This window comes from Hypanus sabinus, chromosome 13 (assembly GCF_030144855.1).
Source record: "Hypanus sabinus isolate sHypSab1 chromosome 13, sHypSab1.hap1, whole genome shotgun sequence".
Classification (NCBI taxonomy): Eukaryota; Metazoa; Chordata; class Chondrichthyes; order Myliobatiformes; family Dasyatidae; genus Hypanus; species Hypanus sabinus.
This window is the reverse complement of record NC_082718.1, coordinates 90,162,230-90,188,686: the sequence shown is the minus strand read 5'-3', so window position 1 is coordinate 90,188,686 and position 26,457 is coordinate 90,162,230. Positions and strand designations below refer to the sequence as shown.

The 26,457-nt window shown below is 36.8% G+C and overlaps 1 protein-coding gene across 5 annotated transcripts in view; it reads left to right on the top strand.

The window, feature by feature from the left end:
- The window catches only part of tctn1 (tectonic family member 1), a 48,169-nt gene extending 21,777 nt beyond the window's left edge, over positions 1-26,392 (top strand). Inside the window, exons 7-15 of one of the 5 annotated variants that reach the window (XM_059988150.1) lie at positions 3,735-3,761; positions 5,070-5,198; positions 5,365-5,490; positions 9,581-9,666; positions 11,258-11,398; positions 17,601-17,757; positions 19,314-19,439; positions 21,000-21,090; positions 22,584-22,719. In XM_059988150.1, coding sequence (XP_059844133.1) covers positions 3,735-3,761; positions 5,070-5,198; positions 5,365-5,490; positions 9,581-9,666; positions 11,258-11,398; positions 17,601-17,757; positions 19,314-19,439; positions 21,000-21,062 — 855 coding nt within the window. In that variant the 3' untranslated portion in view covers positions 21,063-21,090; positions 22,584-22,719. Of the gene's footprint in view, positions 1-3,734; positions 3,762-5,069; positions 5,199-5,364; positions 5,491-9,580; positions 9,667-11,257; positions 11,399-16,248; positions 17,581-17,600; positions 17,758-19,244; positions 19,440-20,999; positions 21,091-22,583 lie in introns of those variants that run through there. The other 4 variants (XM_059988149.1, XM_059988151.1, XM_059988152.1 and 1 more) reach the window with 4 other exon arrangements.
- Positions 26,393-26,457: the final 65 nt, after the last annotated feature.

Sequence of the window (26,457 nt, the reverse complement as noted above, 5' to 3'; positions counted from 1 at the left end):
TTATGTGTAATGTACATAGAACATAGAAATTTACAACACATTACAGGTCCTTCGGCCCACAGTGTTGTGCCGACCATGTAAGCTATTCTAGAAAGTGCCTAGAATTTCCCTAGCGCGTAGCCCTCTACTTTTTTTAAGCTCCAAGTATCTATCTAAGAGGATCTTAAAAGATCCTGTTGTATCTGCTTCCACCACTGCTGCTGACAGTGCATTCCACACACCCACCACTCTGTGTGAAAAGCTTACCCTTGACATCCCCTTGGTACCTTTTTTTCCAAGCACCTTAAAACTATACCCCCTCGTGTTAGCCATTTCAGCCCTGGGGAAAAGCCTCTAGCTATCCACATGATCAATGCTCCTTGTTACCTTATCCCCCTCTATCAGGTCACCTCTCATCCTGTAGCTCCAAGGCCAAGTACACTCAACGTAACATACTCATATGTGTATAAAGTTTCTAAGCTGTGAATGTATTTACAACTTCTGACATTAGTTGATAAAATCAAAGCAATTGATAAAATTTATTCAATGACTCCTAGTAAAGAACTTTATAAAGAAAGAGTGGAACTTCAAATGGAACATAGTTTATTATTATCCTCTTCGATTGAAAGTCAGTTAATTAAATCAAAAACTCAATTCTATATGCATGGAGATAAGTCTGGTAAATTATTGGCTAACCAATTGAAAATTGTTTCGGATAAACGACAGATTACTAGAATTCGTAAACAAGATGGTACTCTGACGATCGATCACAAAGAGATAAATAGAGCCTTTCAAGATTTTTATAACTCCTTATATCAATCAGAATTCACTAAGGACTCTTCTATAATAAATGAATTTTTAAGGAAATTGAATATTCCAGAAGTAACTGTTGAGGATAATGTAATTTTAGATACACCTATTACGGAATCTGAAATACAAAAGGCTATTTCTTTAATGAATTCTGGTAAAGCTTCTGGTCCAGATGGTTTTCCTGTAGAATTTTTAAAATCTTTTTCTCCTATACTTTCTCCTTGGCTTTGTAAAATTTTTAAAGATGCATTAAGTGTAGGTAACTTACCACAATCTTTTTATGAAGCTTCTATTTCTTTAATTCTTAAAAAAGATAAAGACCCTACTGAATGTGCATCCTATCGGCCTATATCCGTATTAAATACGGATTTTAAGATTTTCAGTAAAGTTTTGGCTATTGGATTAGAAAATATATTACCTCGAATTATTTCTGAAGATCAGACTGGATTTATTAAAATTCGCTATTCATCTTTTAACATTAGAAAATTAATTAATATTATTTATACTTCTTCATCTAAAATACCAGAATGTGTTATATCTTTAGATGCTGAAAAAGCATTTGACAGAGTTGAATGGCCATATTTATTTACTACAATGCAACAATTTAATTTTAGTTCAAAATTTATATCATGGATTAAATTAATATACCATAAACCTTTAGCTTCGGTTTTTACCAATAATCAAAGATCCCCTTTTTTTCAGCTATTTCGTGGTACAAGGCAGGGTTGCCCTTTAAGTCCTTTACTATTTGACATTGCTTTAGAACTGTTGGCTATAGCTATTCGTGAATCACCTAATATTCTGGGTATTACCCATGGGGAGAGGACTTATAAAGTATCATTGTACGCTGATGATTTGTTATTATATATATCTGACCCTGAAAAATCTATCCCTGCTATTTCGTCTTTGCTTGCTCAATTTAGTAATTTTTCTGGTTATAAATTGAATTTTAACAAGAGTGAACTATTTCCATTAAATATGCAAGTTCCAATTTATAAACATTTACCATATAAAATTGTTACAGATTATTTTACTTACCTAGGTATTAAAATTACTAAAAAACATAAAGATCTATTTAAGGTTAACTTTTTGCCTTTAATTGATCAAATTAAGCAACTTGCTATTAGGTGGTCTCCACTATCTTTGTCATTGGTTGGTAGAGTTATTGCTATTAAGATGATGATACTACCTAAATTCTTATATTTATTTCAAGCATTACCAATTTTTATTCTTAAAGCTTTTTTTGATACTATTGACTCTAAAATATCTTCTTACTTGTGGCAGAACAAAAATCCTAGATTGGGTAAAAAATATTTACAGAAGCCTAAGAAGGAGGCTTTACCAAACTTAAGATTTTACTATTGGGCAGTCAATATGCGGTATTTAATATTCTGGACACAAGAATGGACTATAGCTACTTGCCCACAATGGGTAAATTTGGAATGTAAATCTGTGCAAGATTTTTCACTGATTTCAATCTTAGGATCTTCATTTCCTTTTCTTTATTCAAATTGAATAAACAGATAACTAATCCTATAGTCAGATATACATTACGAATTTGGTTTCAATTTGGTAAATTTTTTGGTTTGAATAAATTTATTTTATCATGTCCTATAATATCTAATTATTTTTTTCGGCCTTCATCTATGGATCAAGCTTTTCTTTTATGGAAAACAAAAGGTATAACATGTTTTCGTGATCTGTTTCTGGATGATAACATTATGTCCTTTGAACAGCTATCTAATAAATATAATTTACCTAAAACCCATTTTTTTAGATAGTTTCAAGTTAGAAATTTTTTGTATAATGAGTTACAGTCTTTTTCGAAAGAATGTCCATTGGACATTACAGATAGAATTTTAGCTCTTAATCCTTATCAAAAGGATTTGGTAGCCATCATTTATAAGATGATCATGAATTTACAGTTAGATGTATCAGAAAAAATTAAGAATAGCAAGAAGAGTTGCATTGTCCTATATCTACTGAGCAATGGGAAAAAAATTTATTATTGGTAAATTCGTCCTCTATTTGTGCTAAACATGCCCTAATACAATTTAAGGTTGTACATAGAGCTCATATGTCTAAGGATAAACTGGCTCGATTTTATTCTCATCTTAACTCAACCTGCGATAGATGTCATTCTGATGTTGCTTCATTGACTCATATGTTCTGGTCTTGTCCTTGTTTACAAAATTTTTGGAAAGATATCTTCAGTATTATTTCAAAAGTCTTAAATATTAATTTTCAACCGCATCCTCTTACTGCAATTTTCGGTTTACCAATGACGGATAATAATCGTTTATCTGCTTCATCTCAACGAATGATTGCATTTGTTACGTTAATGGCTAGAAGATCTATTTTATTGAATTGGAAAGAAATTAATCCTCCAACTGTATTTCAGTGGTTTTCTCAAACAATTTCTTGTTTGAGTTTAGAAAAAATTAGAAGTGTGGTTTTTGATTCTTCAGTTAAATTTGAAGAAACTTGGAGACTTTTTATTCAACATTTTCACATGAGTTGAATTGTCTTTTCCTAAACCTTACTTATATTATCCTTAATTAATTGGATGGAGGTTCGGAGTTATTGGCACTACTGTATATGTACTTAATATTATTCAATGGCCCATGTTGGTTAGTGTTTTTTTTTGCTTTTTTTTTCTTTCTTTTTTTTGGGGGTTTTTCTTTTTTTTTCTCTTTTTACTTCTTTGTTCATTATTGTTCTGGGTTTGAGAGGTTATATATTTTTATTATTACATATCTGAATGTCTATTTAAACTATTAATTATGTACTCTCAAGCATTTTGTATTCATGTTTCATTTAGGTTTGTTTAAAACTAATAAAAAGATTTAAAAAGAAAAAAGAACTTCTGACAGAAATATATTTTGTGATTAATATGAAATTATTCTTTGAACCTAGAAACTAATATATGGAAATATATTTTTCAGAGTCCTGATGCAAATTTGAATAGTGGAGTAAGTATATAGTTTTTAGATCTTACTGGTTTGTGTTCTTACGTTTTATAAAAGTGAACAGGATAAAAGTATTAATTATTTTTGTGACTTATTAGTGTTGCTTTGGAGGAACTATTAATCCCACATAACGAAGTTACAGGAAAACTGAAATTACTGATTTAGGGTCTTGACATTTTGGTTAAAAGGAGAAAAGAAGGTTTGATTGAGTGTTCTTCTAAATCATATACTGTATGTGTGGGTAGAGAAATGTTTTCACATTGGTATGTGGTTCTGTAGAATTGTTTGTATTATCCACATGCTACCTATAATATTTCCTATATAATATTCTATATATTTCCTATATAATATTCCTATATAATATTTTACAAAAACTTGTGGCTTTTTGTATAATACATTGTATCTACCTATTTCAGAACTGGAAAAAATTAAACATATAACAGATTGAAATATCCTTCAACTTTTTGACAAATAATGCAGAAAGGATAGCTGTCATCTTTTGATTTTATTCAGTTTAAGCTCACAGATTTCATAGGCTTGTGATGGCCAAAAGTAGCAGTGAAATTACAATGTAATTAAGATATTGGGTAATCATTTGTCCAACACAATGCTCAAAATGTTTTTGTATAATGATTGGGATAATCAATCAGCTGTCATAAACAAATTAATCAATGAGCAATGCATTTAATATACAAATGGCAAGTTGTTTCATAGATTACCATAATTAGATGATTTACCATTAAGTGTATTTGTTTAAATTTTTTTAATTCTTTGACAGCAGGATTTGGATTCCTTGCTGCTACTCTGAGATTGCAGCATTTCAGTTTAAAAGGATGCCACTATTACAGATTTGTGCTTTGCTTGAGTATTTATTCAGTAATCCTGGCATGCAGTTTGCAACAGTTCGTTTAAAGAAAGCAGAAGTGTACTCTCTAGTTAACGTGGTGCAGACTCAATGGGCCGAATGGTCTAATTCTGCTTCTGTGTCTTATGGTGTTATTGAATATTGTTTCTGATGACTTTTTTATATGAATTGTGCTGAAGCCCATACAACAGGAAAGAGTTTTTAAATGCAATTACCACATGCATAAATATCAAAAATGCATTCAATTTTAACATGCTTTATAACATGATGAATCGCAGTTGTTTAAAAAATACATATATAAGAGCTTTGATTTTTGATTTTTAGTTTTAGGGACTTAATTTGGTGCTTAAATAAATATTTTAGTAATGAGCCTACAATGCTTAAAAATGGGTAAAATACGAAGGTTAGGTATATTCACTTACTAATTAATTTTGGCTTTCTTCCAGATCCCAGTCTTTCTTAGCTCTATAACTTTGAAATCTTTAAATGGAACATTAATACGCCTGAAAGACTTTGCTGTTAATAACTGGTTACCCAATCAGGATGTTAATATATGCAGAAATATTGTGCTAGAGGTAAGTTATGGTGATCACTCAAAAAAGCCTTATTATGCTTCATACATTTTTAGCCTCATCATTGCTTCAAAGTACAGTAGAATGCAATAATTTGTTTATGTTTGGATTTTCAGGTAAGCAATTCTGTACGATTTCAGTGATGCATTGTTCTTTATTTTATTGGTAGGTGAAATATATCATTGTGTATAACAGTAAAGGGACCATTGTAAATGCATTGGCTGCTCTTGTTCTTGGAACTATTGACAGTAACTTGGTACCAGTGCAACAGCGCTTCCAGATTATATTCATTCAGGTACAATACTTCAAAATTATTTTGATGTTTGGAAAAAACAGAGTTGACTCAATGATGAATCAGAATCAGGTTTATTATCACCAGCATGAGACATGAAATTTGTTAACTTAGCAGCAGCAGTTCAATGCAATACATAATCTAACAGAGTGAGAGAAAATAAATAAAATAAAACAATAATATATAAATAAATCAATTACACGTATTGAATAAATTATTAAAAAGTGTGCAAAACAGAAATACTGTATATTAAAAAAAGTGAGGTAGTGTTCATATCTTCAAAGTCCTTTTAGGAATCAGATGGCAGAGGGGAAGAAGCTGTTCCTGAATTGCTGAGTGTGTGCCTTCAGGCTTCTGTATCTCCTACCTGATGGTAACAGTGAGAAAAGGACATGCCTTGGGTGCTGGAGATCTTTAATAATGGACACTGACACCACTTCCTAAAGATGTCCTGGGTACTTTGTAGGCTAGTGCCCAAGATGGAGCTGACTAGATTTACAACCTTCTGCAGCTTCTTTTGGTCCTGTGCAGTAGCCCCTCCATACCAGACAGTGATACAGCCTGTCAATTATTACAATTTTTTCAGTATGTCTTCACAAAGCTATTGAAACTTCAGGACCATTGTAACAAAAATACTGTATATTGAACAGTATACTGTATCTCATTTGATGTTGTTTAGTTTGTCCTACATAATTATATAATTATATATAATTATCTGGATGGGCAGTGTCTGATTAGGAACAGTCAACATGGATTTGTGTGTGGAAAGTCACGTTTGACAAATCTTACTGAATTTTTTGAAGAGGTTACTAGGAAAGTTGACAAGGGTAAAGCAGTGGATATTGTCTATATAGACCTTTGTCAATAAGGCCTTTGACAAGGTTCCACACGGAAGGTTAGTTAGGAAGGTTCAGTCATTAGGTATTAATACTGAAGTAGTAAAATGGATTCAACAGTGGCTGGATGGGAGATGCCAGAGAGTAGTGGTGGATAACTGTTTGTCAGGTTGGAGGCCAGTGACTAGTGGTGTGCCTCAGGGATCTGTACTGGGTCCAGTGTTGTTTGTCATATACATTAATGATCTGGATGATGGGGTGGTAAATTGGATTAGTAAGTATGCAGATGATACTAAGATAAGTGGTGTTGTGGATAATGAAGTAGGTTTACAAAGCTTGCAGAGTGATTTAGGCCAGTTCGAAGAGTGGGCTGAAAGATGGCAGATAAAGTTTAATGCTGATAACTGTGAGGTGCTACATTTTGGTAGGACTAATCAAAATAGGACATACATGGTAAATGGTAGGGCATTGAGGAATGCAGTAGAACAGAGTGATCTAGGAATAATGGTACATAGTTCCCTGAAGCTGGAATCTCATGTGGATAGGGTGGTGAAGAAAGCTTTTGGTATGCTGACCTTTATAAATCAGAGCATTGAGTATAGGAGTTGGGATGTAATGTTAAAATTGTACAAGGCATTGGCAAGGCCGAATTTGGAGTATTGTGTCCAGTTCTGGTCACTGATTTATAAGAAAGATGTCAACAAAATAGAGAGCGTACAGAGGAGACTTAATAGAATGTTACCTGGGTTTCAGCACCTAAGTTACTAAGTACAGAGAAAAGTTGAACAAGTTAGATCTCTATTCTTTGAAGTGTAGAAGGTTGAGGGGGGACTTGATAGCAGTATTTAAAATTATGAGGGGGATAGATGGAGTTGATGTGGATAGGCTTTTTCCATTGAGAGTAGGGTAGATTCAAACAAGAGGACATGAGTTGAAAGTTAGGGGGCAAAAGTTTAGGGGTAACACGACGGAAAACTTCTTTACTCAGAGAGTGATAGCTGTGTGGAACGAGCTTCCAGTTCAAGTGGTAGAAGCAGGTTCGATATTATCATTTAAAAAGAAATGGGATAGGTATATGGACAGGAAAGGAATGGAGGGTTATGGGCTGAGTGCGGGCCAGTGGGACTAGGTGAGAGTATGCGTTTGGCATGGACTAGAAGGGCTGAGATGGCCTGTTTCCGTGCTGTAATTGTTATATGGTTTATAATTTTTTTTCTATTTTCTTCCTTCCTTAAATTCTTCAGATTTCTAAGGTCAGGCTTATTGTTTAACTTGGGGAAATATTATGAGCAAAAACTGTTTTAAGACCAAAGTGATGTGACAAAAAAAGTCATAGTCAGGAATTCACTACCTAAGGGAGTGGTGTAAGGAGACTAATTTGTTGCTTTGAAGAGGAAAGCGGGTAGATATTTGAAAGAAAAATAATTGTAGGACCATAGGGAAAGCATTAGGAAATGAGACTAACTGGATTTCTCTTGCACCTTTCTGGTGGGCATTGATGGGGTGATTAGACATCTTACATTCTGTTACAGAAATATGATTTTGCTTGGCCCAGACTCATATTGAGCACCAAAGCTGTAGCATTTTCCACTGACCTCATGGATTTCAAAGGTATTTGGGCACATGCATGAATAGGAAAGGTTTAGAGAGATATGGGCCATTTGCAGGCAAATAGGGCTAGCTCATGAAGGAACCTTGGTGGCACATACAAGTTGGGCCAAGGGGTCTGTTTCTGTGCTGTACATCTCTAAATCAAATATCCTCTCCACAACCATCCTGCCAAGACTTCTTAGCATCTTCTATGTTCATATCATTCTCTTTGATTCTTCTAAAGTCTAGTAGCTACGTCTAGCCTGTCCAATCTTCCCTGATGAGTCAATGTGATCATTCCAGCCAGCAAATGTTCTTCAGACTGTTTCCAAAACACTCACACCTTTCACAATAAGGCAACCAATACAGTACATATGAATCTCCTGGATAACTGAAGTAGAATGGTCCTTCTGTATTACCACTGTAAGCAGTAACTTACTGTTAGTTTCCTGAATTATTTGCTGTATCTATTTGTTAGCCTCTTGCGAATTGTGCACCTGGATCCCACTTGGATAATAGGTTTTCTTATTTATTTGTGCAAATGGATAGAGTGCGTTATCATAAATAGTTGAATTCTATATCCAGTCCTCTAAACCCATCATATCAACTGTGATATTGAGCACTTGTACATGGGTCTGAGATATTCTCTTTCCTGAACTTTGGACTCCTACACCATAGTTGACTTCACTTTTTCTGCACTTCCTGATAGAGAAAGAATAGACATCCTTTGGTCCTTACTTTCCATCCCACCAGCCTCCACATTCAAAGGATCATTCTTTGCAATTTCTTCAGCCCTCAACGAGATTTCACTACAATTCTCAATTTCCCCTAACCCCTGCATTTTCAATGCTTTGTTTTTCCTCAGATGTTACCTGACATATTGAGTGTTTATAACTTAAGTTGTAAAACAGAATGAGAAATAAATAAAGGATTCTCTGAAGATGATCTTCTTCTAAGATTATGAAAGGTCATTCTGTACCCACGTTCAAAGTCTAACCACACAGACGTGTTCTTGGATCTTTTTAATAAATAGGCAAGTTGCAAAAACATTATATTTTATTCCTGATGTATAGAAAAAAAGTTAATAAGGAAAACTTGCTTTTGCGCTTGCATCACATTTTATCTGCTTTCAATGGTCCCAAAGTAATTCACATGTGATGAGTTATTATTATGTAGGAAAACGTAGCAAGGTGAAGAAACAGAATTCTTCAAGCAGTAAGGAGATGATTAATACATTTTTTTCATGATATTACTTCACTGGTACAATGGTGAAGCCCTCACTTTACCGTTGTGGGGTTGCCATCATTAATATCAAACTAAAGTACAACAACTTCATTAGTGCTTTCCTTATAACTGTATTCAAATCCTGTATGGAGCTCAGACCCATTATGTTATGCCCCTGAATTTTAAAGTTTAAAAGCCTTGGATGACCTTCACTAGGAAATCCCTCAATATATTTGTGCCATTTAAAGCCTACTGAAAGAAATTGTTAATTGACTGACATTATTAAACTTGTATGTATTTTACTCTAAAGAACAGCGTTAATCCTTTTAACAGACCAACATCCAGCTCAGTGTATTTATTGTAATTTTTGAAGTTGTCACGTTTAAGGATGCTTTTTAAGGATTTTTTTTTTGTTTACTCATAAATGTCCTTTTAAATTGTAGGAAAACACAGTGGGAGTTCCCGTCAGTGGAAATCCTGGCTACATTGTTGGACTCCCTCTAGTGGCTGGATTTGGACCAAATGCCACATATCCTTTCATGCAAGTTATCTTTTACAGTATAAACTAAATACTGTATACACAACGAAGGCTCAGTTGAACATGATCTTATCAATTATTTACTGCCTGTTGTGCCACTGGTGTTTAGGGCAGCAATGAAGGTCCTCCATCTCTGGTGGTGTTCAGGACTTTGTTCATGGTGTCAGTAGCTTCCTCTTGTTTTTCACTACTGTTAATCATGCAAGTGCCGGGTGGAGGCTCCGAAATACCATCACGTTCAGATGTAGAGAGAATCTTCATTGCTATTTCTGTAACAAGTTTGTTTGACCAGTCAGGATTGTTAGCCCTGAGCAGAACCCTTAAACCTAGAGCATCGATGGACCACTCTTCATCTAGCGTCTACCCTTTGACCTGTTTGGTATAAGTGACCCTACCAAAAACCAAAGCATAAAGCCCTTACACCAGCCAACGTAGCTCTCTGTGTTATTGAGACATGCAAGTCTCCAAACCCTTCAACAAGGTTGTGGCCTCTTGGAGGTTGAATAATTCAACTTGAGTTTTTCTCCTTTGAAGACTGAAAAGCAGCTCCTGGCTTTTTAAGTTCTTCCTTTCCTATCAGACCTCAGTGTTTCTTCCAGATGATCGTGATTTTATTGTAAATTGTTCAATTTAGTATCTAGCACTCACTTATTATGATGCAGTCTCTTGCCACAAATGTTGAACTTTTGATGAGTTTGCAAACGTGATCCTCAGTTAATAGTCACTCATTTTAATTCTCCAGCCTACTCCCAATCTGATCTCTCTTCTTGGTCCCCTACACTGTTGTAATAATGCTCAACAGAATCTTGGGAAAGAATACCTTCTATTTCAGGTGTGCAAATTGTAGCTTTAAGTTCAACAATTGGACATCATTACAATGTCTCTTTTTTGTTGGTAACAATTCTGCTTTTGCTAATTACAGCTCCTCTTCATCTAGATTTTATTTATTTGCTTGTCTCAGTAATTCTGCACTAATGCTGCTGAGTATTTTAATATTTTTGTTTATATTTCAATTCTATCAGTTTTGGAATTTTGATTTGGTGATGCTTTCTTTAGTCAATTTTTTCAGTGTCATTCTATAAAACTGCATTGCTTTCAGCCACTTGCATAATGCAAAAGTAATTCATCTCCTTCTACACTAAGTTGCTAAACAATCTGACATCTATATTTGTTCCTCAAACAGGAATACTCCATTCAATAATGTGTGGAAATACGTTTGAAAGTTTTGACAACATCAAGTCATGATTACTCCATTTTTTATTTCCATTCAAACAGGCTGGTTTATCTTGTTTTTTTGTCTTCATTTTAAATTAATTCAATTTTATATTTAACTTTGGGAAGTAAGCAGATCCATGTCATCTTGCCCAGAAGGCCACAGCAAAATCTACAAATTAAACATGTAGGTATTCTCAAACCAAGCATGGTTTACAAACTAATATATCAGGACTTAATTAAACTTTCCAAAGCTGCAGTGTTTGGCATCCTACAATTTTAATTAAGAAGGATTCGTTTTAGTATTTTTCCAGAAATCCCATTTTTCCTTGCTTTATTCAAATGTTTTTGCTTAACTGAGTCTTTCCACTGTTGGTATAATTCAAAGCAAAAACAGATTTGGGCAGCTGACAGTCATGAAGAGTTCAGCCAACCAAGATTGTCTACAGATGGTAGGGTTCCGGACGCCAGTACTTTTTGGATACAACTTAAACTCTGGCTGTATTATGCGGTAGGTCTGGTGAAATCATTTGATTTTTCTTTAACGCACGTCAATGGATATACAATCCTGGCATTTATTCAGTGAAATACCGTGTATAAGCCTATAGAAGCACACATAAAGTTCTGGAGGAACTCAGCAAGTCAGGCAGCATCTATGGAGGGGAATAAACAGTCAACATTTTGACTCCTCTTCCGTTCCAGTCCTGATGAATGGTGTCAGCAGGAAATGTCAACTGTTGATTCAATTCCATAGATACTGCCTTACTTGATAAGTTCCTACAGCAACTTATGTGTGTTGATCAAGATTTCAGCATCTGCAGAATTTCTTGTGTTTAAAAGCCCATAGAAGATGTTTCTTTTTAAATGTAAAGTAATTTTCATTGGGTAAACTAATGCAAACTTCCATGGAAACTATAATATCTATAAATCAAACTCTTGGTGAAAAGACCTGTTGTGTATTTAATATTCCTAGTAATATTTGAGTAATATTATAAATATTGGTTGATTAAGAATTTGTTTATATAAATAATTTATTACAGGTAATATGTAAAAGTACATGAATGGAATTTTGTTCCATTCCTCCAGACAGAACTGGTGTAACTGAGTCAGGTTTGTAGGCCTCCTTGCTCGCACATGCTTTTTCAGTTCTGCCCACAAATTTTCTATTGGATTGAGGTCAGAAAATGATATCAAGTCTGGTTCATCCTTGGGAGCAATTTCCAAACCCTTGAAGGTAGCATGTTCATCTGTACAAATACGCAAGTATAAACGCCATGGAACCACGCAGCCGTCATACCGCTCAGGAAGGAGATGCATTCTGTCTCCTAGAGATGAACGTACAAATAATCCCAGAACAACAGCAAAGGACCTTGTGAAGATGCTGGAGGAAACAGGTAGACAAGTATCTATATCCACAGTAAAACGAGTTCTATATTGACATAATCTGAAAGGCTGCTCAGCAAGGAAGAAGCCACTACTCCAAAACTGTCATTAAAAAACCCAGACTAAAGTTTGCAAGTGCACATGGGGACAAAGATCTTACTTTTTGGAGAAATGTCCTCTGGTCTGATGAAACGAAAATTGAACTGTTTGGCCATAATGACCATTGTTATGTTTGGAGGGTGAGGCTTGCAAGCTGAAGAACACAATCCCAACCATGAAGCGTAGGGGCGGCAGCATCATGTTGTGGGGGTGCTTTGCCGCAGAAAGACGGGTGCACTTCACAAAATAGATGACATCATGAGGAAGGAAAATTATGTGGATATATTGAAGCAACATCTCAAGACATCAGCCAGGAAGTTAAAGCTGGGTCACAAATGGGTCTTCCAAATGAACAATGACCCCAAGCATACCTCCAAAGTTGTGGCAAAATTGCTTAAGGACAACAAAGTCAAGGTATTGGAGTGGCAATCACGAAGCCCTGACCTCAATCTGATAGAAAATTTGTGGGCAGAACTGAAAAAGTGTGTGTGAGCAAGGAGGCCTACACACCTGACTGGAGGAATGGAACAACATTACAGCAACTTACTGTGAGAAGCTTCTGGAAGGCTACCCAAAACATTTGACCCAAGTTAAACGATTCAAAGCCAATGCTACCAAATACTAACAAAGTGTATGTAAACTTCTGACCCACTGGGTAAGTGATGAAAGAAATAAAAGCTGAAATAAATAATTCTCTCTACTATTGTACTGATATTTAAGTAGTGATCCTAACTGACCTAAGACAGGGGATGTTTTCTAGGATTAAATGTCAGGAATTGTGAAAAACTGAGTTTAAATATATTTGGCTAAGGTGTATGTAAATTTCTGACTTCAACTGTAGATGACATTATTGTTATTGGTGAAGATGACAAGGAACATCTCCAAAACCTCAGGACGGTGTTTTTAAAAAATTAGAAGATTAGGGGCTCAGAGCATGATGCAATAAATGTGAATTCTTTAAACCAAGCATTACTTATTGTGGTCACACAAGGATTACAGAAGTGTGCTGAGAAAATTCAAGCAGTGGTGGATGCCACAAGGCCAAAGGACATGTCACTGTTGTGGTGCTTTTTAGGAATTGTCAATTACTATAACAGGTTCCTGCCAAACCTGGCTACTGTGCTCCACCTCTTGAATGGATTACTACAGATGGGGAATAAATGACATTGGACAAAGCAGTGTGAGGTGACTTTCCAAAAGGCAAAGGAAATGGTGGCATCAGACTCTGTATTCACACATTATGATCCACATCGTCCAGTGAAGCTTGTCTGTGATGCCTTATGGTATAGGTGTAGTCATGGCACGTTATGAGTGATGGAATTGAACGTTGCATTACATTCCCTTACTACAGCAGAGAAAAAATATCCACAGACTGACAGAGGCCTCGAGTCTGGTGTGGGGTGTTAAAACATTTCAACCAGTACTTGTATGAGAGAGAATTTACACTCATTACTGATAATCAACCAGTAGTGTCCATTCTTGATCCAAAGAAGGGTGTCCCACTAACAGCAACAGCACATGTGCAGGGATGGGCTCTGTTTCTTGGAGGACACAAGTTACAAGATAGAATTCAAGAGGACAACCAATCATGGAAATGCTGATGGATTGTCCTGTTTACCCTTGGAAATACATGAATATTTTTTAAAAACAGACACTCCTCTTGACGTATTCTCCCTAACACAAATCAAAAATCTCTCTACCTTGGCAGGGATGATCCAAAGGGAAACCAGTAAAGACTCTGCACTGTCTCAGATCTGCATGGCCACCCAAAATGGCTAGAATATGCAGCAGAAATTCCAATTCCCCCACTTTTACCAGTGTCAGGATGAACTTGCTCTTGTCGTGAGTTGCCCTATGTGGAAAGTTTTTGTACCATCCAAGTTAAGAGCTAAGGTGTTGAAGGAGCTACATGCTAGTCATTTAGGTGTGGTCAACATGAAAGCTTTGGTGGCCTAGGATAGATCAGCTGATTGAGCAGTTTGCCATGCACTGCTTGGGATGCCAACAAGTCCAGAGAAAATATTTAGAACTGTCAGAACCACTTCTGTAGCCCCAGAGCCAACTCCTACAGCCAACCATGGATGAGGGTCCAGAACTTGAGATTGTTTCACAGCCACGTCTCTCCTGCCAAGCCAAGCAACCTCCCTTGTCAGGAGAGACATTATCCCACAAGAGTAAGAAATCCTCCACCGCGATGAACTTGTTAGGCCTGAATGTAGCAATTTCAAATTTGCTATGCTGTGGATAGTTGAGAAGAATTCTATATTGAGTTGGAGTGTATAACTAAGTAGGGAGCAGTATCATATATTTAATATTTGAGTAATATTGTAAATATTGTCAGATTTAACTTTTTTTTTATTTGTTTAAATAATTAATTGTGGGTTATGTGTAAAAGTATGTGAATGGCTTACGTCATGATGCCACCACGTCAGAAGTGGGCACCTCACTTAAAGTAATAATGAATCATGCTCCTGGTCTCCCTGTGTTTTTCTTTTGATTAGTTTTATGTTTTATAGTTAAGAAACATAACAAGACCTACCACTAACTCACTGACAGCTAAATTTTCCTCCTATATCAATGTAAGGGATATATCTGGCTCACCTTTCTCAGGTAAAACATTAGCAATGGAAAGAATTAAGAGAGGGGGCACAGCTTTCTGTAAAATTTCTTTCTACCTTGTTTCTATTACCAGGACATCCATAGCCAAACAATGGGGATGATAGTAGAATTGAGACACTGAATTCACAAATAAATTTACACAGAATATCCCTTGCTCTTCCAATATGGTTAAAAGTACCAGCAAAGGCTCCAGTCTTTACCAAGCCTTAGCACTGTACCTCTCACTCTTTGTAGCTCTTTTAACTGAGCATCTTCCTCTTTGTTGCAGTAGCTTTAACAAGTACTTCTGAAACATCACCACAGAACTTATTTTACACCAGAAATCTTGTGAGCCTGTATGTGATATAATCTAATCCCAGGAAAATCAAACTATATTACACCTGTGCTGGAGGGGCTCCATTATTCAACAGTGAAAAAGAGTGAGATCATGTTTCTAAGCTTAAGTTGTGCTTGCCTCCCTCACTTCCTTCCTCTGCTGATGATTACCCAAGGTAGGTGGAGATGAGCTGGTTAGATATAGCACCAATGCATATGGAGAAGTAAAATATTCTTTACTTGGGACTTGGTGGTAGGCCTTCCTACCAAGAGTTTGATTTGCCAGGTAGCAAGTGAAAATACATCACTATACAATGAAAAATTTTAAATGGATTCAAGTAAATTTATAAAACACATTTCTAAATTTAATTTGCCTGATTGTTCTGTGATGGAATTCTTTAGTAATGCTTATATTGCATTTCTCTGTGATAATTATTTCTGTTATTTTCTGTATCTTCTGTATTTTCTTTTATTTCTGTATCTGTCATATTATGCAACTGCTATAAATTAGCATGTAGCAAAGAATGGTTAATAGGCAAGAGATGATGATGTAAAAGAAGTTCTTAACAGGAGAAATAAAGTTAAGGTTTAGAGGACTGTACAAATCTTGAATTGAAATAGCATTAAAGACCAAAGACAAGCAGTGGGGAATGTTGGATCATAATTATAAAATTAATAGGTCACTGAAAACCTGAATATTTGGGCCGAGTCATTGTGACATAGTACTGAGAGTTGAATTGAAGTTTTGGACTATGGCACTATTAAAGATTGTTACTCGGCCTCAAGTCTTGAAGCTCATTGGGAGGAAGGATATGCTCAATAATAATAGACCGGTAATGTTCTGATTTAAATGAAAATTAAATAAAAACTTTTGTGGATCTCTACTACATTAATCTCCACGTTCTTTAAGGAGTAAAACACATATTCCCTGTTTGATTATTTCAGGGAATGCACCATCTACAAAACACGTCAAGAACATAATGGAATAATCTCCCCCAGCCTAGGTAACTACAAGCCCAGCAACACTCAAAGATTTCTTATCTGTTCAGGACATAACAACTTATTTAATTGGAACCATGTTAAGCTCTAAATATATATGCCATCTGCAGCGATGCATAAAGATTGTGATGCGTACCATCTGGACAAATTGTTTTAAAAATAACAATATATCATCAACTAAAAGCATAACATTTGAAAATTAGAATTTATTGATTGATACAGAGAAAAAGGAAAATAACATGCTTATATAACATTTATAACAAGTTAACCATTGGAGTCTTTTGAAGATATCTGGTACACTAGATAGTGTATTTGGATTTTGTTAAGGTCTACACAAATGATGGACGAGGTTACAGCACATGGAACCCAGGGCTGATATTCAAAGTTGGTTATCAGATGTTAAAAAGTAGAAGTGAAACAGGTCCTTCCAACATTCACAGGCTACAGCTGGCAGGGGTATTATAAGATCTTGTGTGTAAGAACCCAACTATTGACAATATATACCAACAATTTGGTTGAAGGGATTAAATATAACATCGTGAAGTTTGCTAACAGCACAAAAATGTGATATGTGCTATCTACATACGTGAAGTTGTTACCTAGGCTTCTGACTGCAACTTCCAAACATACGAACTCTGCTACCAAGAATGGCAAACTGGCAGATGTGTGGAAGCACATCACCTTCAGGTTCTCCTTTAAGCTCTGCACCATTCTAATTTGAAAGTTCAGTTTATCTTGCAAGGGCAATAAGGATTGGGAAGAAATACTTTCCTTGGTGAAATATGCTGGCCTTGCTAATGTCTCCCTCCTGCCGTCTGAGAAAAGGCTCTGAAGCATTTGGGCTCTCATGACCAGACTATGTAACAAATTCTTCCCCCAAGCTATCAGACTCCTCAATACTCAAAGCCTGGACTGACACTTTGCCCTATTGTCCTGTTTATTATTTATTGTAAAGCCTGCACTGTTTTTGTGCACTTTATGCAGTCCTGTGTAGGTCTGTAGTCTAGTGTAGCTTTCTCTGTGTTGTTATTTTTTACATAGTTCAGTCTAGTTTTTGTACTGTGTCATGTAACACCATGGTCCTGAAAAACGTCGTCTCATTTTTACTATGTACTGTACCAGCAGTTATGGTCAAAATGACAATAAAAGTGACGACTTGACTCCCACTTAACAAAACAAATAAATAAGCAATCTCATTGGCAAAATTTTCCATCCAATCTGAGGGAGCACAAGCAATACAGCCTTTTTGACAACATGCATGGATGAACAACTGAGATTTTTCTTATTTATCCCTAAAGAATAACCAATGTCACAACATGCCATCAGTGGTCAAATATCATCAGAAATCTGTTAATTGGACAAAACTTTCCTCAAAGTGTGGCATCATTTGGAAACACTCCTGTGCAGAATGTGAAAGACTGGGTGACCATCCAAAAAGCTACTTCAATAATTCAGGTAATAACTTGAAGAAATATGAAGAGGTCAGTTTTTAATCTACATCTTGATGGAAAGTATCGGAGTGCTAATAGCAGCAACAAAATACGGCTAGCAGGATCACATGGGCTGAAAATATTTCTGCTTAAACACATTCAAAAATCATTAATCACATATACTTTTTGCAACAAGATGTTGGAGAGGTACATAGGTTAGAAAGGTTTAAAAAGTTGAGCCAAATGCTAGCAGATGGGATTAGCTTAGATGGGCCATCCTAGTCATGTGATAAGTTGGGCCAATAAGAACCTGATGTTTACATGCTGTATGACTCTGACTCTGAGTTAGACAGGTTTTAAAAATCAGCAAGCATTAGTTGGAATATTTAATCATATCTGGTTGTAAAGCCAAATAAAAGCAAGGAAGATTGAGCTTAAAGATACATTTAAAAAGTGATTCAATACTTTAAATTTGAAGGAAAGAGACTCTATGAGACTCAGTGTTTGCTTTTGGTGCATGGAAGCTGTTTGGCAGTTGTTAAAACATGACTTCACTTTAATAAAAGATTAGGTCACAGAAGATCCAGGGAGAGCTGGCTAATTGGATACACAGTTGGCTGGTTGTTAGAAATCACAGCAAGATGATAATAGTGGGTTGTTTCTGAAACTGGAGACCTGTGACTAGTGGTGTACCTCAGGGTTCAATACTGAGCCCATTATCATTTGTCATCCAAATTAACAATTTGGACAAGAATGTAGCCAACATGGTTAATGCATATTGCATTTGGGAAAGTCAAAAACAAGTAGGACTTTCACAATGAACAGCAGAGCCCTGGAGGTATTGCAGAACAAAGGATTCTGGACTACAAATACGTGATTCCTAGAAAGTGGACAGGGTGACGAAAGCAGCTTTTGGCACACTGGCCTTCAGAAGTAATGGCATTGGGAGATTATGGTGCAATTGAGCAGGACACTGGAGAGACCACATAGAGTAATGTGTTCAGTTTTAGTTGCTCTTCTACAGGAAAGATGTTATTAAACTGGGAAGAGTGCAGAAAAGATTTACAAGGCTGCTGCCAGGAATTGAGGAACTGAGTTAGGGAGAGGTTGAACAGACTTAGACTTTATTTCTTGGAGTGCAGGAGGCTGAGGACATAGGAACATAGATTGAGTGGACTTGATCCCCCAGAATTAGGGTATCAAGAACCAGAGGGTATAGGTTTAAGGTGAGAGGAGAAAGATTTAAAAAGAACTTGAGGGGCAACATTTTAAAAAAACACAAAAGGTGGTATCTATGTTGAATGAGCTGCCAGAGAAAGTAGTTGAGACAGGTACAAATAACAGCTTTTAAAAGACAGGGAGACAGGTACATAGATTGGAAGGATTTAGAATGTTAAGGGCCAAACAGTGACAAATGGAACTAGGTTGGATGGGGCATCATAATTGGCATGTTTCCCTGCTGTACAACTATTACACAGGGTTTTGATATGTCATTTTCTAATATTTTTATAGGTTGACAATTTGCATGATTTCATTGCTTGTTCCAACCAGCAAAATAACTGAAGCACCATCTTCTTACAGAGATGTGGTTGTGAAGTTCCTGAATCTTTAATGCTGGAGGTAAAGTGGACAAAATATGGTTCCTTAATAAACCCACAAGCTAAAATTGTAGAAGTCACACAGACAATCAGAGAAACATGCATTTTGGTAAGTAGTAAGTTTTCTTGAAAGAAAAAATAGTTCTAAACCAATAACAATGTATCATCATCTCAAGGCATAACATTTGAAAATTAGAATTTATTGATTGACAGAAAAAACATCATCCTTGTATAACATTTATAACTATTGGAGTACTTTGAAGATATCTAGTACACTAGATAGTTGGATTTTGTTGAAAGAGTACACAGGATGATGATGAACAAGGTTACAGAGCATGGGACCCAGGGCTGACATAACTGCATATATTGAAAGTTGGTTAGCAGATGGTAATAAGTAGAAGTGAAAAAAGTCCTTCCCACGTTCATAGGCTGCAGGTAGTGGGGGTATTACAAGATCTTGTGTGTAAGAACCCAACTATTGACAATCTACTGTATACCAACAATTTGGTTGAAGGGATTAACTATAACATCGTGAAGTGTGCTAACAGCACGAAAATAAATGTTAGTTTATGAGGAAGCACAGAGGCTGCAAGGAAAGATGAATGAGTTGAGTGTGTGGACAGCAATCTGGCAGTTGGAATCCAATGGGGGTGGGGGGGGGGGCAGAAATTAATCCACCAGAAGACAACATGGAAATACTGAGTATAATTTTTGAAATTAGGAACTTATGTTTAAAGACATCCAGATGAAAGCTGACATGTTGATTAGGCAAGTAGCTAAGGTGGCAAATGATAACCTTCAGTCCAAAGGATTTGAATAAAAGAGTAAAAACAGCTAATTACAATTACCTGAAGACCATACCTGGATCATTGAGCACAGTTTTAAGTTTTCATACCTTAAAATATAAAAGTATGTATTGAAGATTCACTAGACCAGTTAGTGGGATGCTAGCTTTATTATAAGGGGAGAAATTAAAGAGGATGGGTTTTATTCTGTAGGATTTAGAAAAATGAGTGGTGATCTCACTGAACAGTAGAAAATTCTTTGCAGCTTGAACATGATAGAAATGGGATGGATATCTTACTTGACTAGTGAGTCTAGAACTAACTAATTCTCAAAATAAGGGGTAGGATATTTAGTTCAAAATTCAATAGAATTTTTCTCTCCGCACGTCCCCTCCCCCACAAATGCAAGCATGCAGAGGGCAGTGAATCAGTGGGATTCTCTAACACAGAGGGCTGTGGAGGCTCAGTTATTTGCACTCAACACAAAGATTAATTGTTTTCATATTTAAAGAAATCAGGTTCAGCTGGGAAAATAGAGTTTGAGGTAGACAATAAGCCATTTTTTTTAATTGTATGACAGTCTGAAACAGCCAAGTAGCCTCTTGCCCCCATTTCTTCTTTAGATTTTCTGAATTGATTCAGCCTCATTATCAACATAAACTGTTCATGATTTTCAATGCATCCCATCTCGACTTCACTTCATGTTTTTTTTTTATCTTTGCTGTCCTTGTATTCACATCAATATTGAAAAATCACAGTACCTTAATGTTTTGAAAGTGCTCATTTCTGCTTTGACCTGAAAAGGTTATGATTACCAAATAATGTTTTATGTTTATTTTATGGAGAGATTATGAACCAAAAGAAAATAAATATGCTTTTTTCAGCATAATAGAATGAAGTCAACAATTCAACAAATTGTGAGAAAACTGGATTCCATAATGTTTTAATCTCGGGAACTTGGGTTGATAAATTACAGTAAGTGCTAAATCAACTGTTTGGTAACAGAAGGAAATAAAGTCCACAGTATTGCTTCAGAAACATTTTCCTGAGGTTCAGAGAACTGATTGACATGTATGATATTCAAGTCAGTGACATTATCTGGGATTTGTGTTGTAGTGAGCAAGGAACTTAAGTGACAAGCAACACTTACAACACACTGGAGGTACTCAGCAGATCGGGCAGCATCCATAGAAACGAGCAGTCAACGTTTCGGGCCAAGACCCTTCGTCAGGACTGAAGAGGGAGGGGGCAGGGGCCCTATAAAGAAGGTGGGGGGAGGGTAGAAGGTGCCAGGTGAAAAACCAATAAGAGGAAAGATCAAGGGGTGGGGGAAGGAAAGCAGGGAAGGGATAGGCAGGAAAGGTGAAGAAGGAATGTAAGGGGAAAGCACTGTGTAGTAGAAGGCAGAATCATGAGAGAGGTGATAGGCAGCTGGAGGAGGAGGAGTCAGAGTGAAACTGGGATGGGGGAAGGGAGAGGGAGGGAATTACTGGAAGTTGGAGAATTCAATGTTCATGCCAAGGGGCTGGAGGATACACAGACGGTATATGAGGTGTTGCTCCTCCAACCTGAGTTTGGCTTCGTCATGGCAATAGAAGAGGCCATGTATAGACGTATCCAAATGGGAATGTGAACTTGCCACCCACTTCAACTCTGCTTCACATTCCCATTCGGATATGTCCAGACATAGCCTCCCCTACTGCCATGACGAGGCCAAACTCAGGTTGGAGGAGCAACACCTCATATACCGTCTAGGTAGTCTCCAGCCCCTTGGCATGAACATTAAATTCTCCAACTTCTGGTAATTCCCTCCCTCTCCCTTCCCCCATCCCAGTTTCACTCTGCCTCCTCCTCCAGCTGCCTATCACCCCTCTCATGATTCCGCCGCCTTCTACTACCCATAGTGCTTTTCCCTTACATTCTTTCTTCACTTTTCCTGCCTATCCCCTCCCTGCTTTCCCTTCCCCACCCCGTGCTCTTTCCTCTTATTGGTTTTTCACCTGGCACCTACCAGCCTTCTCCTTCCCACCTTCTTTATAGGGCCCCTGCCCCCTCCCTCTTCTGTCCTGATGAAGGGTCTCGACCCGAAATGTTGACTGTTTGCTTCCACGGATGCTGCCCGACCTGCTGAGTTCCTCCAGAGTGTTGCACGTGTTGCTTTAACCACAGCATCTGCAGAGTATTTTGAACTTAAGTGACAATCTGTTTAGCAAAAAACCCAGTGATCTTGGAAGTTGATAACAGATAGGACAGAAGTTCTTGGAAATAGCATCTATATGGAGGTTTGCACCACTTGGTTCAAAACCTTTCAGTTGACTAAATCTAGTTGTTTTAAAGTTAGAGTAAGACTTGTGACAATCATGAATAACAGCCAATTTCATGATTTTTGTAATTCAAATTGCCAAATTTTTTTACAGATTTAATTTTACACTGCACAATTGCAATTAATTTTTGCTTTCTTTCTCTAGAGATCTTTGAAAACTGCAACAAATTTATACATCTCTACCTCAGTTAAGTTTACAGATGTGTCTACATCTGCCCAACCTGGATACAAAAGCAAACCAATGCTTTATATCAATTTACCTTATGATTTTTTCTTTCCTTTTGTATGAAATACTCTCAACTAGTTTTTTTGTGTGGATCTGGAGTTATAATGAAACTGTACCATGAAATTGTTTAAATAATAACTGCTATGTATAGTAACTTACAGTAGATGTACTGATTTATAATGGTGTTAAACTATGAATTGCAATTTTCTCAAATACTGTTCTGCAGATAGTCATTTGCTTTTATTTCAACTGTACATATGAATACCTGCTTCAGCATAAATTTCTCAATGGACTGCATTTACAGTACAATTAAGTTTATTTAGATGACTGAAATACATTTGCACTGAAGACAGATGGAAATATTCAGCAGGTCAGGCTGCATTCTGTGGAGGGAGCGAAAGACCTAACATGCTAAGTCAGTTACACTGCATCAGAACTGAACCAATGAAGAAACAGATCTGTTACAACTCAGAGAAGGAAACAAGTGCATCAAATATATCTGAAGCCAAAAGATTGCCAGTAAAATCTATCAGTTAAGGCAGCATTTTTGAAGAGAAAAAAACATTTTGCACATCTGCTGAGTTCTTGCTGTCAGTTTCAGCATATTCCTGGCTTTATTCATTCTTCATTCTCATTCATGTATAAATATAATTTCTGCAAAAGTATTGTGGCATCTAGACAACCCATGTCCTTATACACAGACATTCCCTTTGTTTTCTCCGTGTATCACTTTTTTTGCTGCTTAAAACTGGTTTTCTCATTGTTTGGTTCTGATAAAGGGCTGCAAACCTGAAAAACCATTTCTATCCCCAGAATGCCATCTGTCCCATTGATCATCTCCAAATTTGTAACATCTGTATTCTATACTTAATTTAAATGCTAAAGGTAATGTGTTTTATTACTTGGGCTGGTACCAATATTTTTGCTTTCTTAAAAAAATAAAAGCTTCACATAGAAAGGGAATTAAGCCTTATTTATTATTTATGCACGTTGAAACTATACAGATCCTTCTTTCTTCTTCTTTCTTACATCGACTCAGGCCTAGGGGGCCGGCGTCAGGCACAATGACAGACTCTCCACTCCTTCTCCCTCATCAGTGTGTTTAGTTTATCTACATTAGCTGCGCCGCTATCTTCTAGGAGCGTGTTGACCATAGTCTTGGGAGGGTGCCAAGACTATGCTCCCATGCTTGGGCTCCCATGTGATGACTAGGCTGGCAGGTAGCTCAGGGTGGCATAGACAGTGCCCTGCTAGTTGCAGTCTTCTCGCCTCGATTTTAGTAGTGAGCATCGGTAGGTCGTCATAGAGCTCAACGTTCGTCATGTGCTGTTGCCAACTCACATTAAGCGCCATCCAGAGCATTCATGTATAGCAACCATCTAGTGACTTTCGCATGGTCTTGGTGAGTGTCCATGTCTCACAACCGTACATGAGAATGGACTATGACTGCTATGAAGATCCTCTTTTTGAGTCGTCTGGTCATATTCGACCTCCATATTTCCTTCATGTAGTTCATAGCCTTCCACGCCAGCGCCTTCCGTATCAGTAAGTCCTTCTCCGAACTCATCATTCTTGACTCAAGATATTTGTAGTCTAAGACTTCCTTAATGGTATCATTCTTTACGGTCTTGAGAGTAATTTTGTCGCAGTTGAACGCCGTGTACTCGTCTTTTTAGCACTTAGCTGAAGTCCAACTTTGTTGCACTTTTGTCAGTAGATGCTGTGCTTCCTCCATCTGGTCAGAGAGCAGGACTGTGTCGTCTGCAAAACCGAGATCTGTGAGCATAGCTGGTCTGACCCTTTTGGTTCGTCCTGGTTTTATGGTAAAACCAAGTTTGTCATGATCTTTGGTAGCTTGATGTAGAGCGTAATCAAGGACGATTATGAAGATATAGGGTGCCAGAGTGTCTCCTTGCAGCACACCAGCTAGGAGCTCGAACACTGCTGTTTCTCCGTCTGGTGATACAACTTTCGCCATGGTCTTGATGTAGCTGGACTCTATTGCTCTCAGTAGATGGTCTGGCACTCCGTAAGCTTTCAGGATCTTCAACGTTTTACCTCGGTGAATGGAGTCAAAAGCTTTGTGAAAATCGAAGAAGGTAAGCATGGCTGGTAGGTTGTTGTTCTTGACTTCCTTGATGATTCTACAGAGAGCAAGTATTTGCATTACTGTTGTGCACTTCTGCCGAAAACCATTCTGATTGAATCTTAGCTCAGGGTCAATGGTGGTGTGAATCCTGTTCAAGATCATCCAATTGTATAGCTTTGCTAAGATGCAGGTCAAGCTGAGGGATCCAGACTTGGGGACAGGATAATGTTTGAGAGTGACCACTGTTCTGGTTTGTCACCTTTCATCAGTGCCGTATTACATATGTCCAGCAAGATGTCGTCCAGGTCGCAGTTCTTCAGGACATCTGGTGGTATCCCATCTGGTCCAGCACTCCTGCCCTGTTTGAGTACATATTTAGTCTTCTTCAGTTCCTCAATGGAACCATCATCGGCCATCATCGATGTTGACTTGCATTAATATCATGGGTATGTTCTCTTTCCCTTCTGTGATCGTTGGAGGGCGTCCCAGCAGGTTCTTTAAGTGTACATACAGATCCTCCCCACTTTATGAATGCTTTGTATATTGAGCCCTACATACAAGTGTGTTTGGGGAATGCCTTTATCAGCTGCTGTGGTTATTCTTGAATGAGTTGGAATTTTGACATATTGAACCCAAAAAGAACAATTCTGTTTAACACTTCCATGTCCTTTTACAGGTTCTACTTAAGGCACATCACCTGGTGTCCTTTTTAAAACTATCATTAGCATTTAACACACCATCTGCAGTAAAATCTTTTAAAGAATATCATGAGCCTGAAATAGGCTTGGGCTAAATTCATTAACAGCAACTTTATCATTAGAATGGCAAAACTGGATTTAAGATGCTTTTCTAGACTATCCATTCCTATGGGGCAGATCATCTTCTGCCCTGTAGGAACTCTGTAGCTGTTTCTCACTGTTTGGGGTGCTTAGGAACGGAACCCTGTCATTACCTAGGGAGAACCTATAAAGTATACTTTCAGCTGTCTGTAATGGATGGGGAAAATAGGGTGCTGAAAAAGAATTGCAAAAATGTTGTACAGTACACAATGTTCTATGTATAACCCTTTAAAATAAATCACCAAGCTACATATTTTTAAATAATATTTTACATGGCAATTCTATTATAAGACTAAACAGTTAATGTAAAATACAGAAAATGAATGACCATAGATGGCAAATATTCAAAAAATGTTGCTGCTAATCAGTCTGTAGTTCTTAAGTAAATAAACATTTTTTTTATTTTTACATGCTTATTTTGCATAGCACTTGAAACAAAATTCACATTTTGAGCTAGTTTTCATAAAAGCAATTCAGTCTAACATAGACACACATCACTTGGGCCACATTTTCCTGAGCCAAAATTGGTGCAACTTTTTCCACTATATCCTGGCTACCTTATTGGCACATCAACAAGTCAAAGGCTTAATATTCTCTAAGATGTTTGCTGTTTATCTGAGAATTTTACTTCCTATATATTGGATAAACAGCAGTTTACTATTCCCAATTTTTAAAAAAATGTGTATATATTCTGAAGGATAAGACACTTTATAGATCAATGTATGACAATCTACTTGAAGTGAATCTTATAATGCTAATTTCCACAATATTTGCAAAATTAACATTAAACAATGAACCTGAAAGCACATTAATTAAACTTACTGAATTTATTAGAATTCAGAAATTTTCAGTTGAATATTCACTA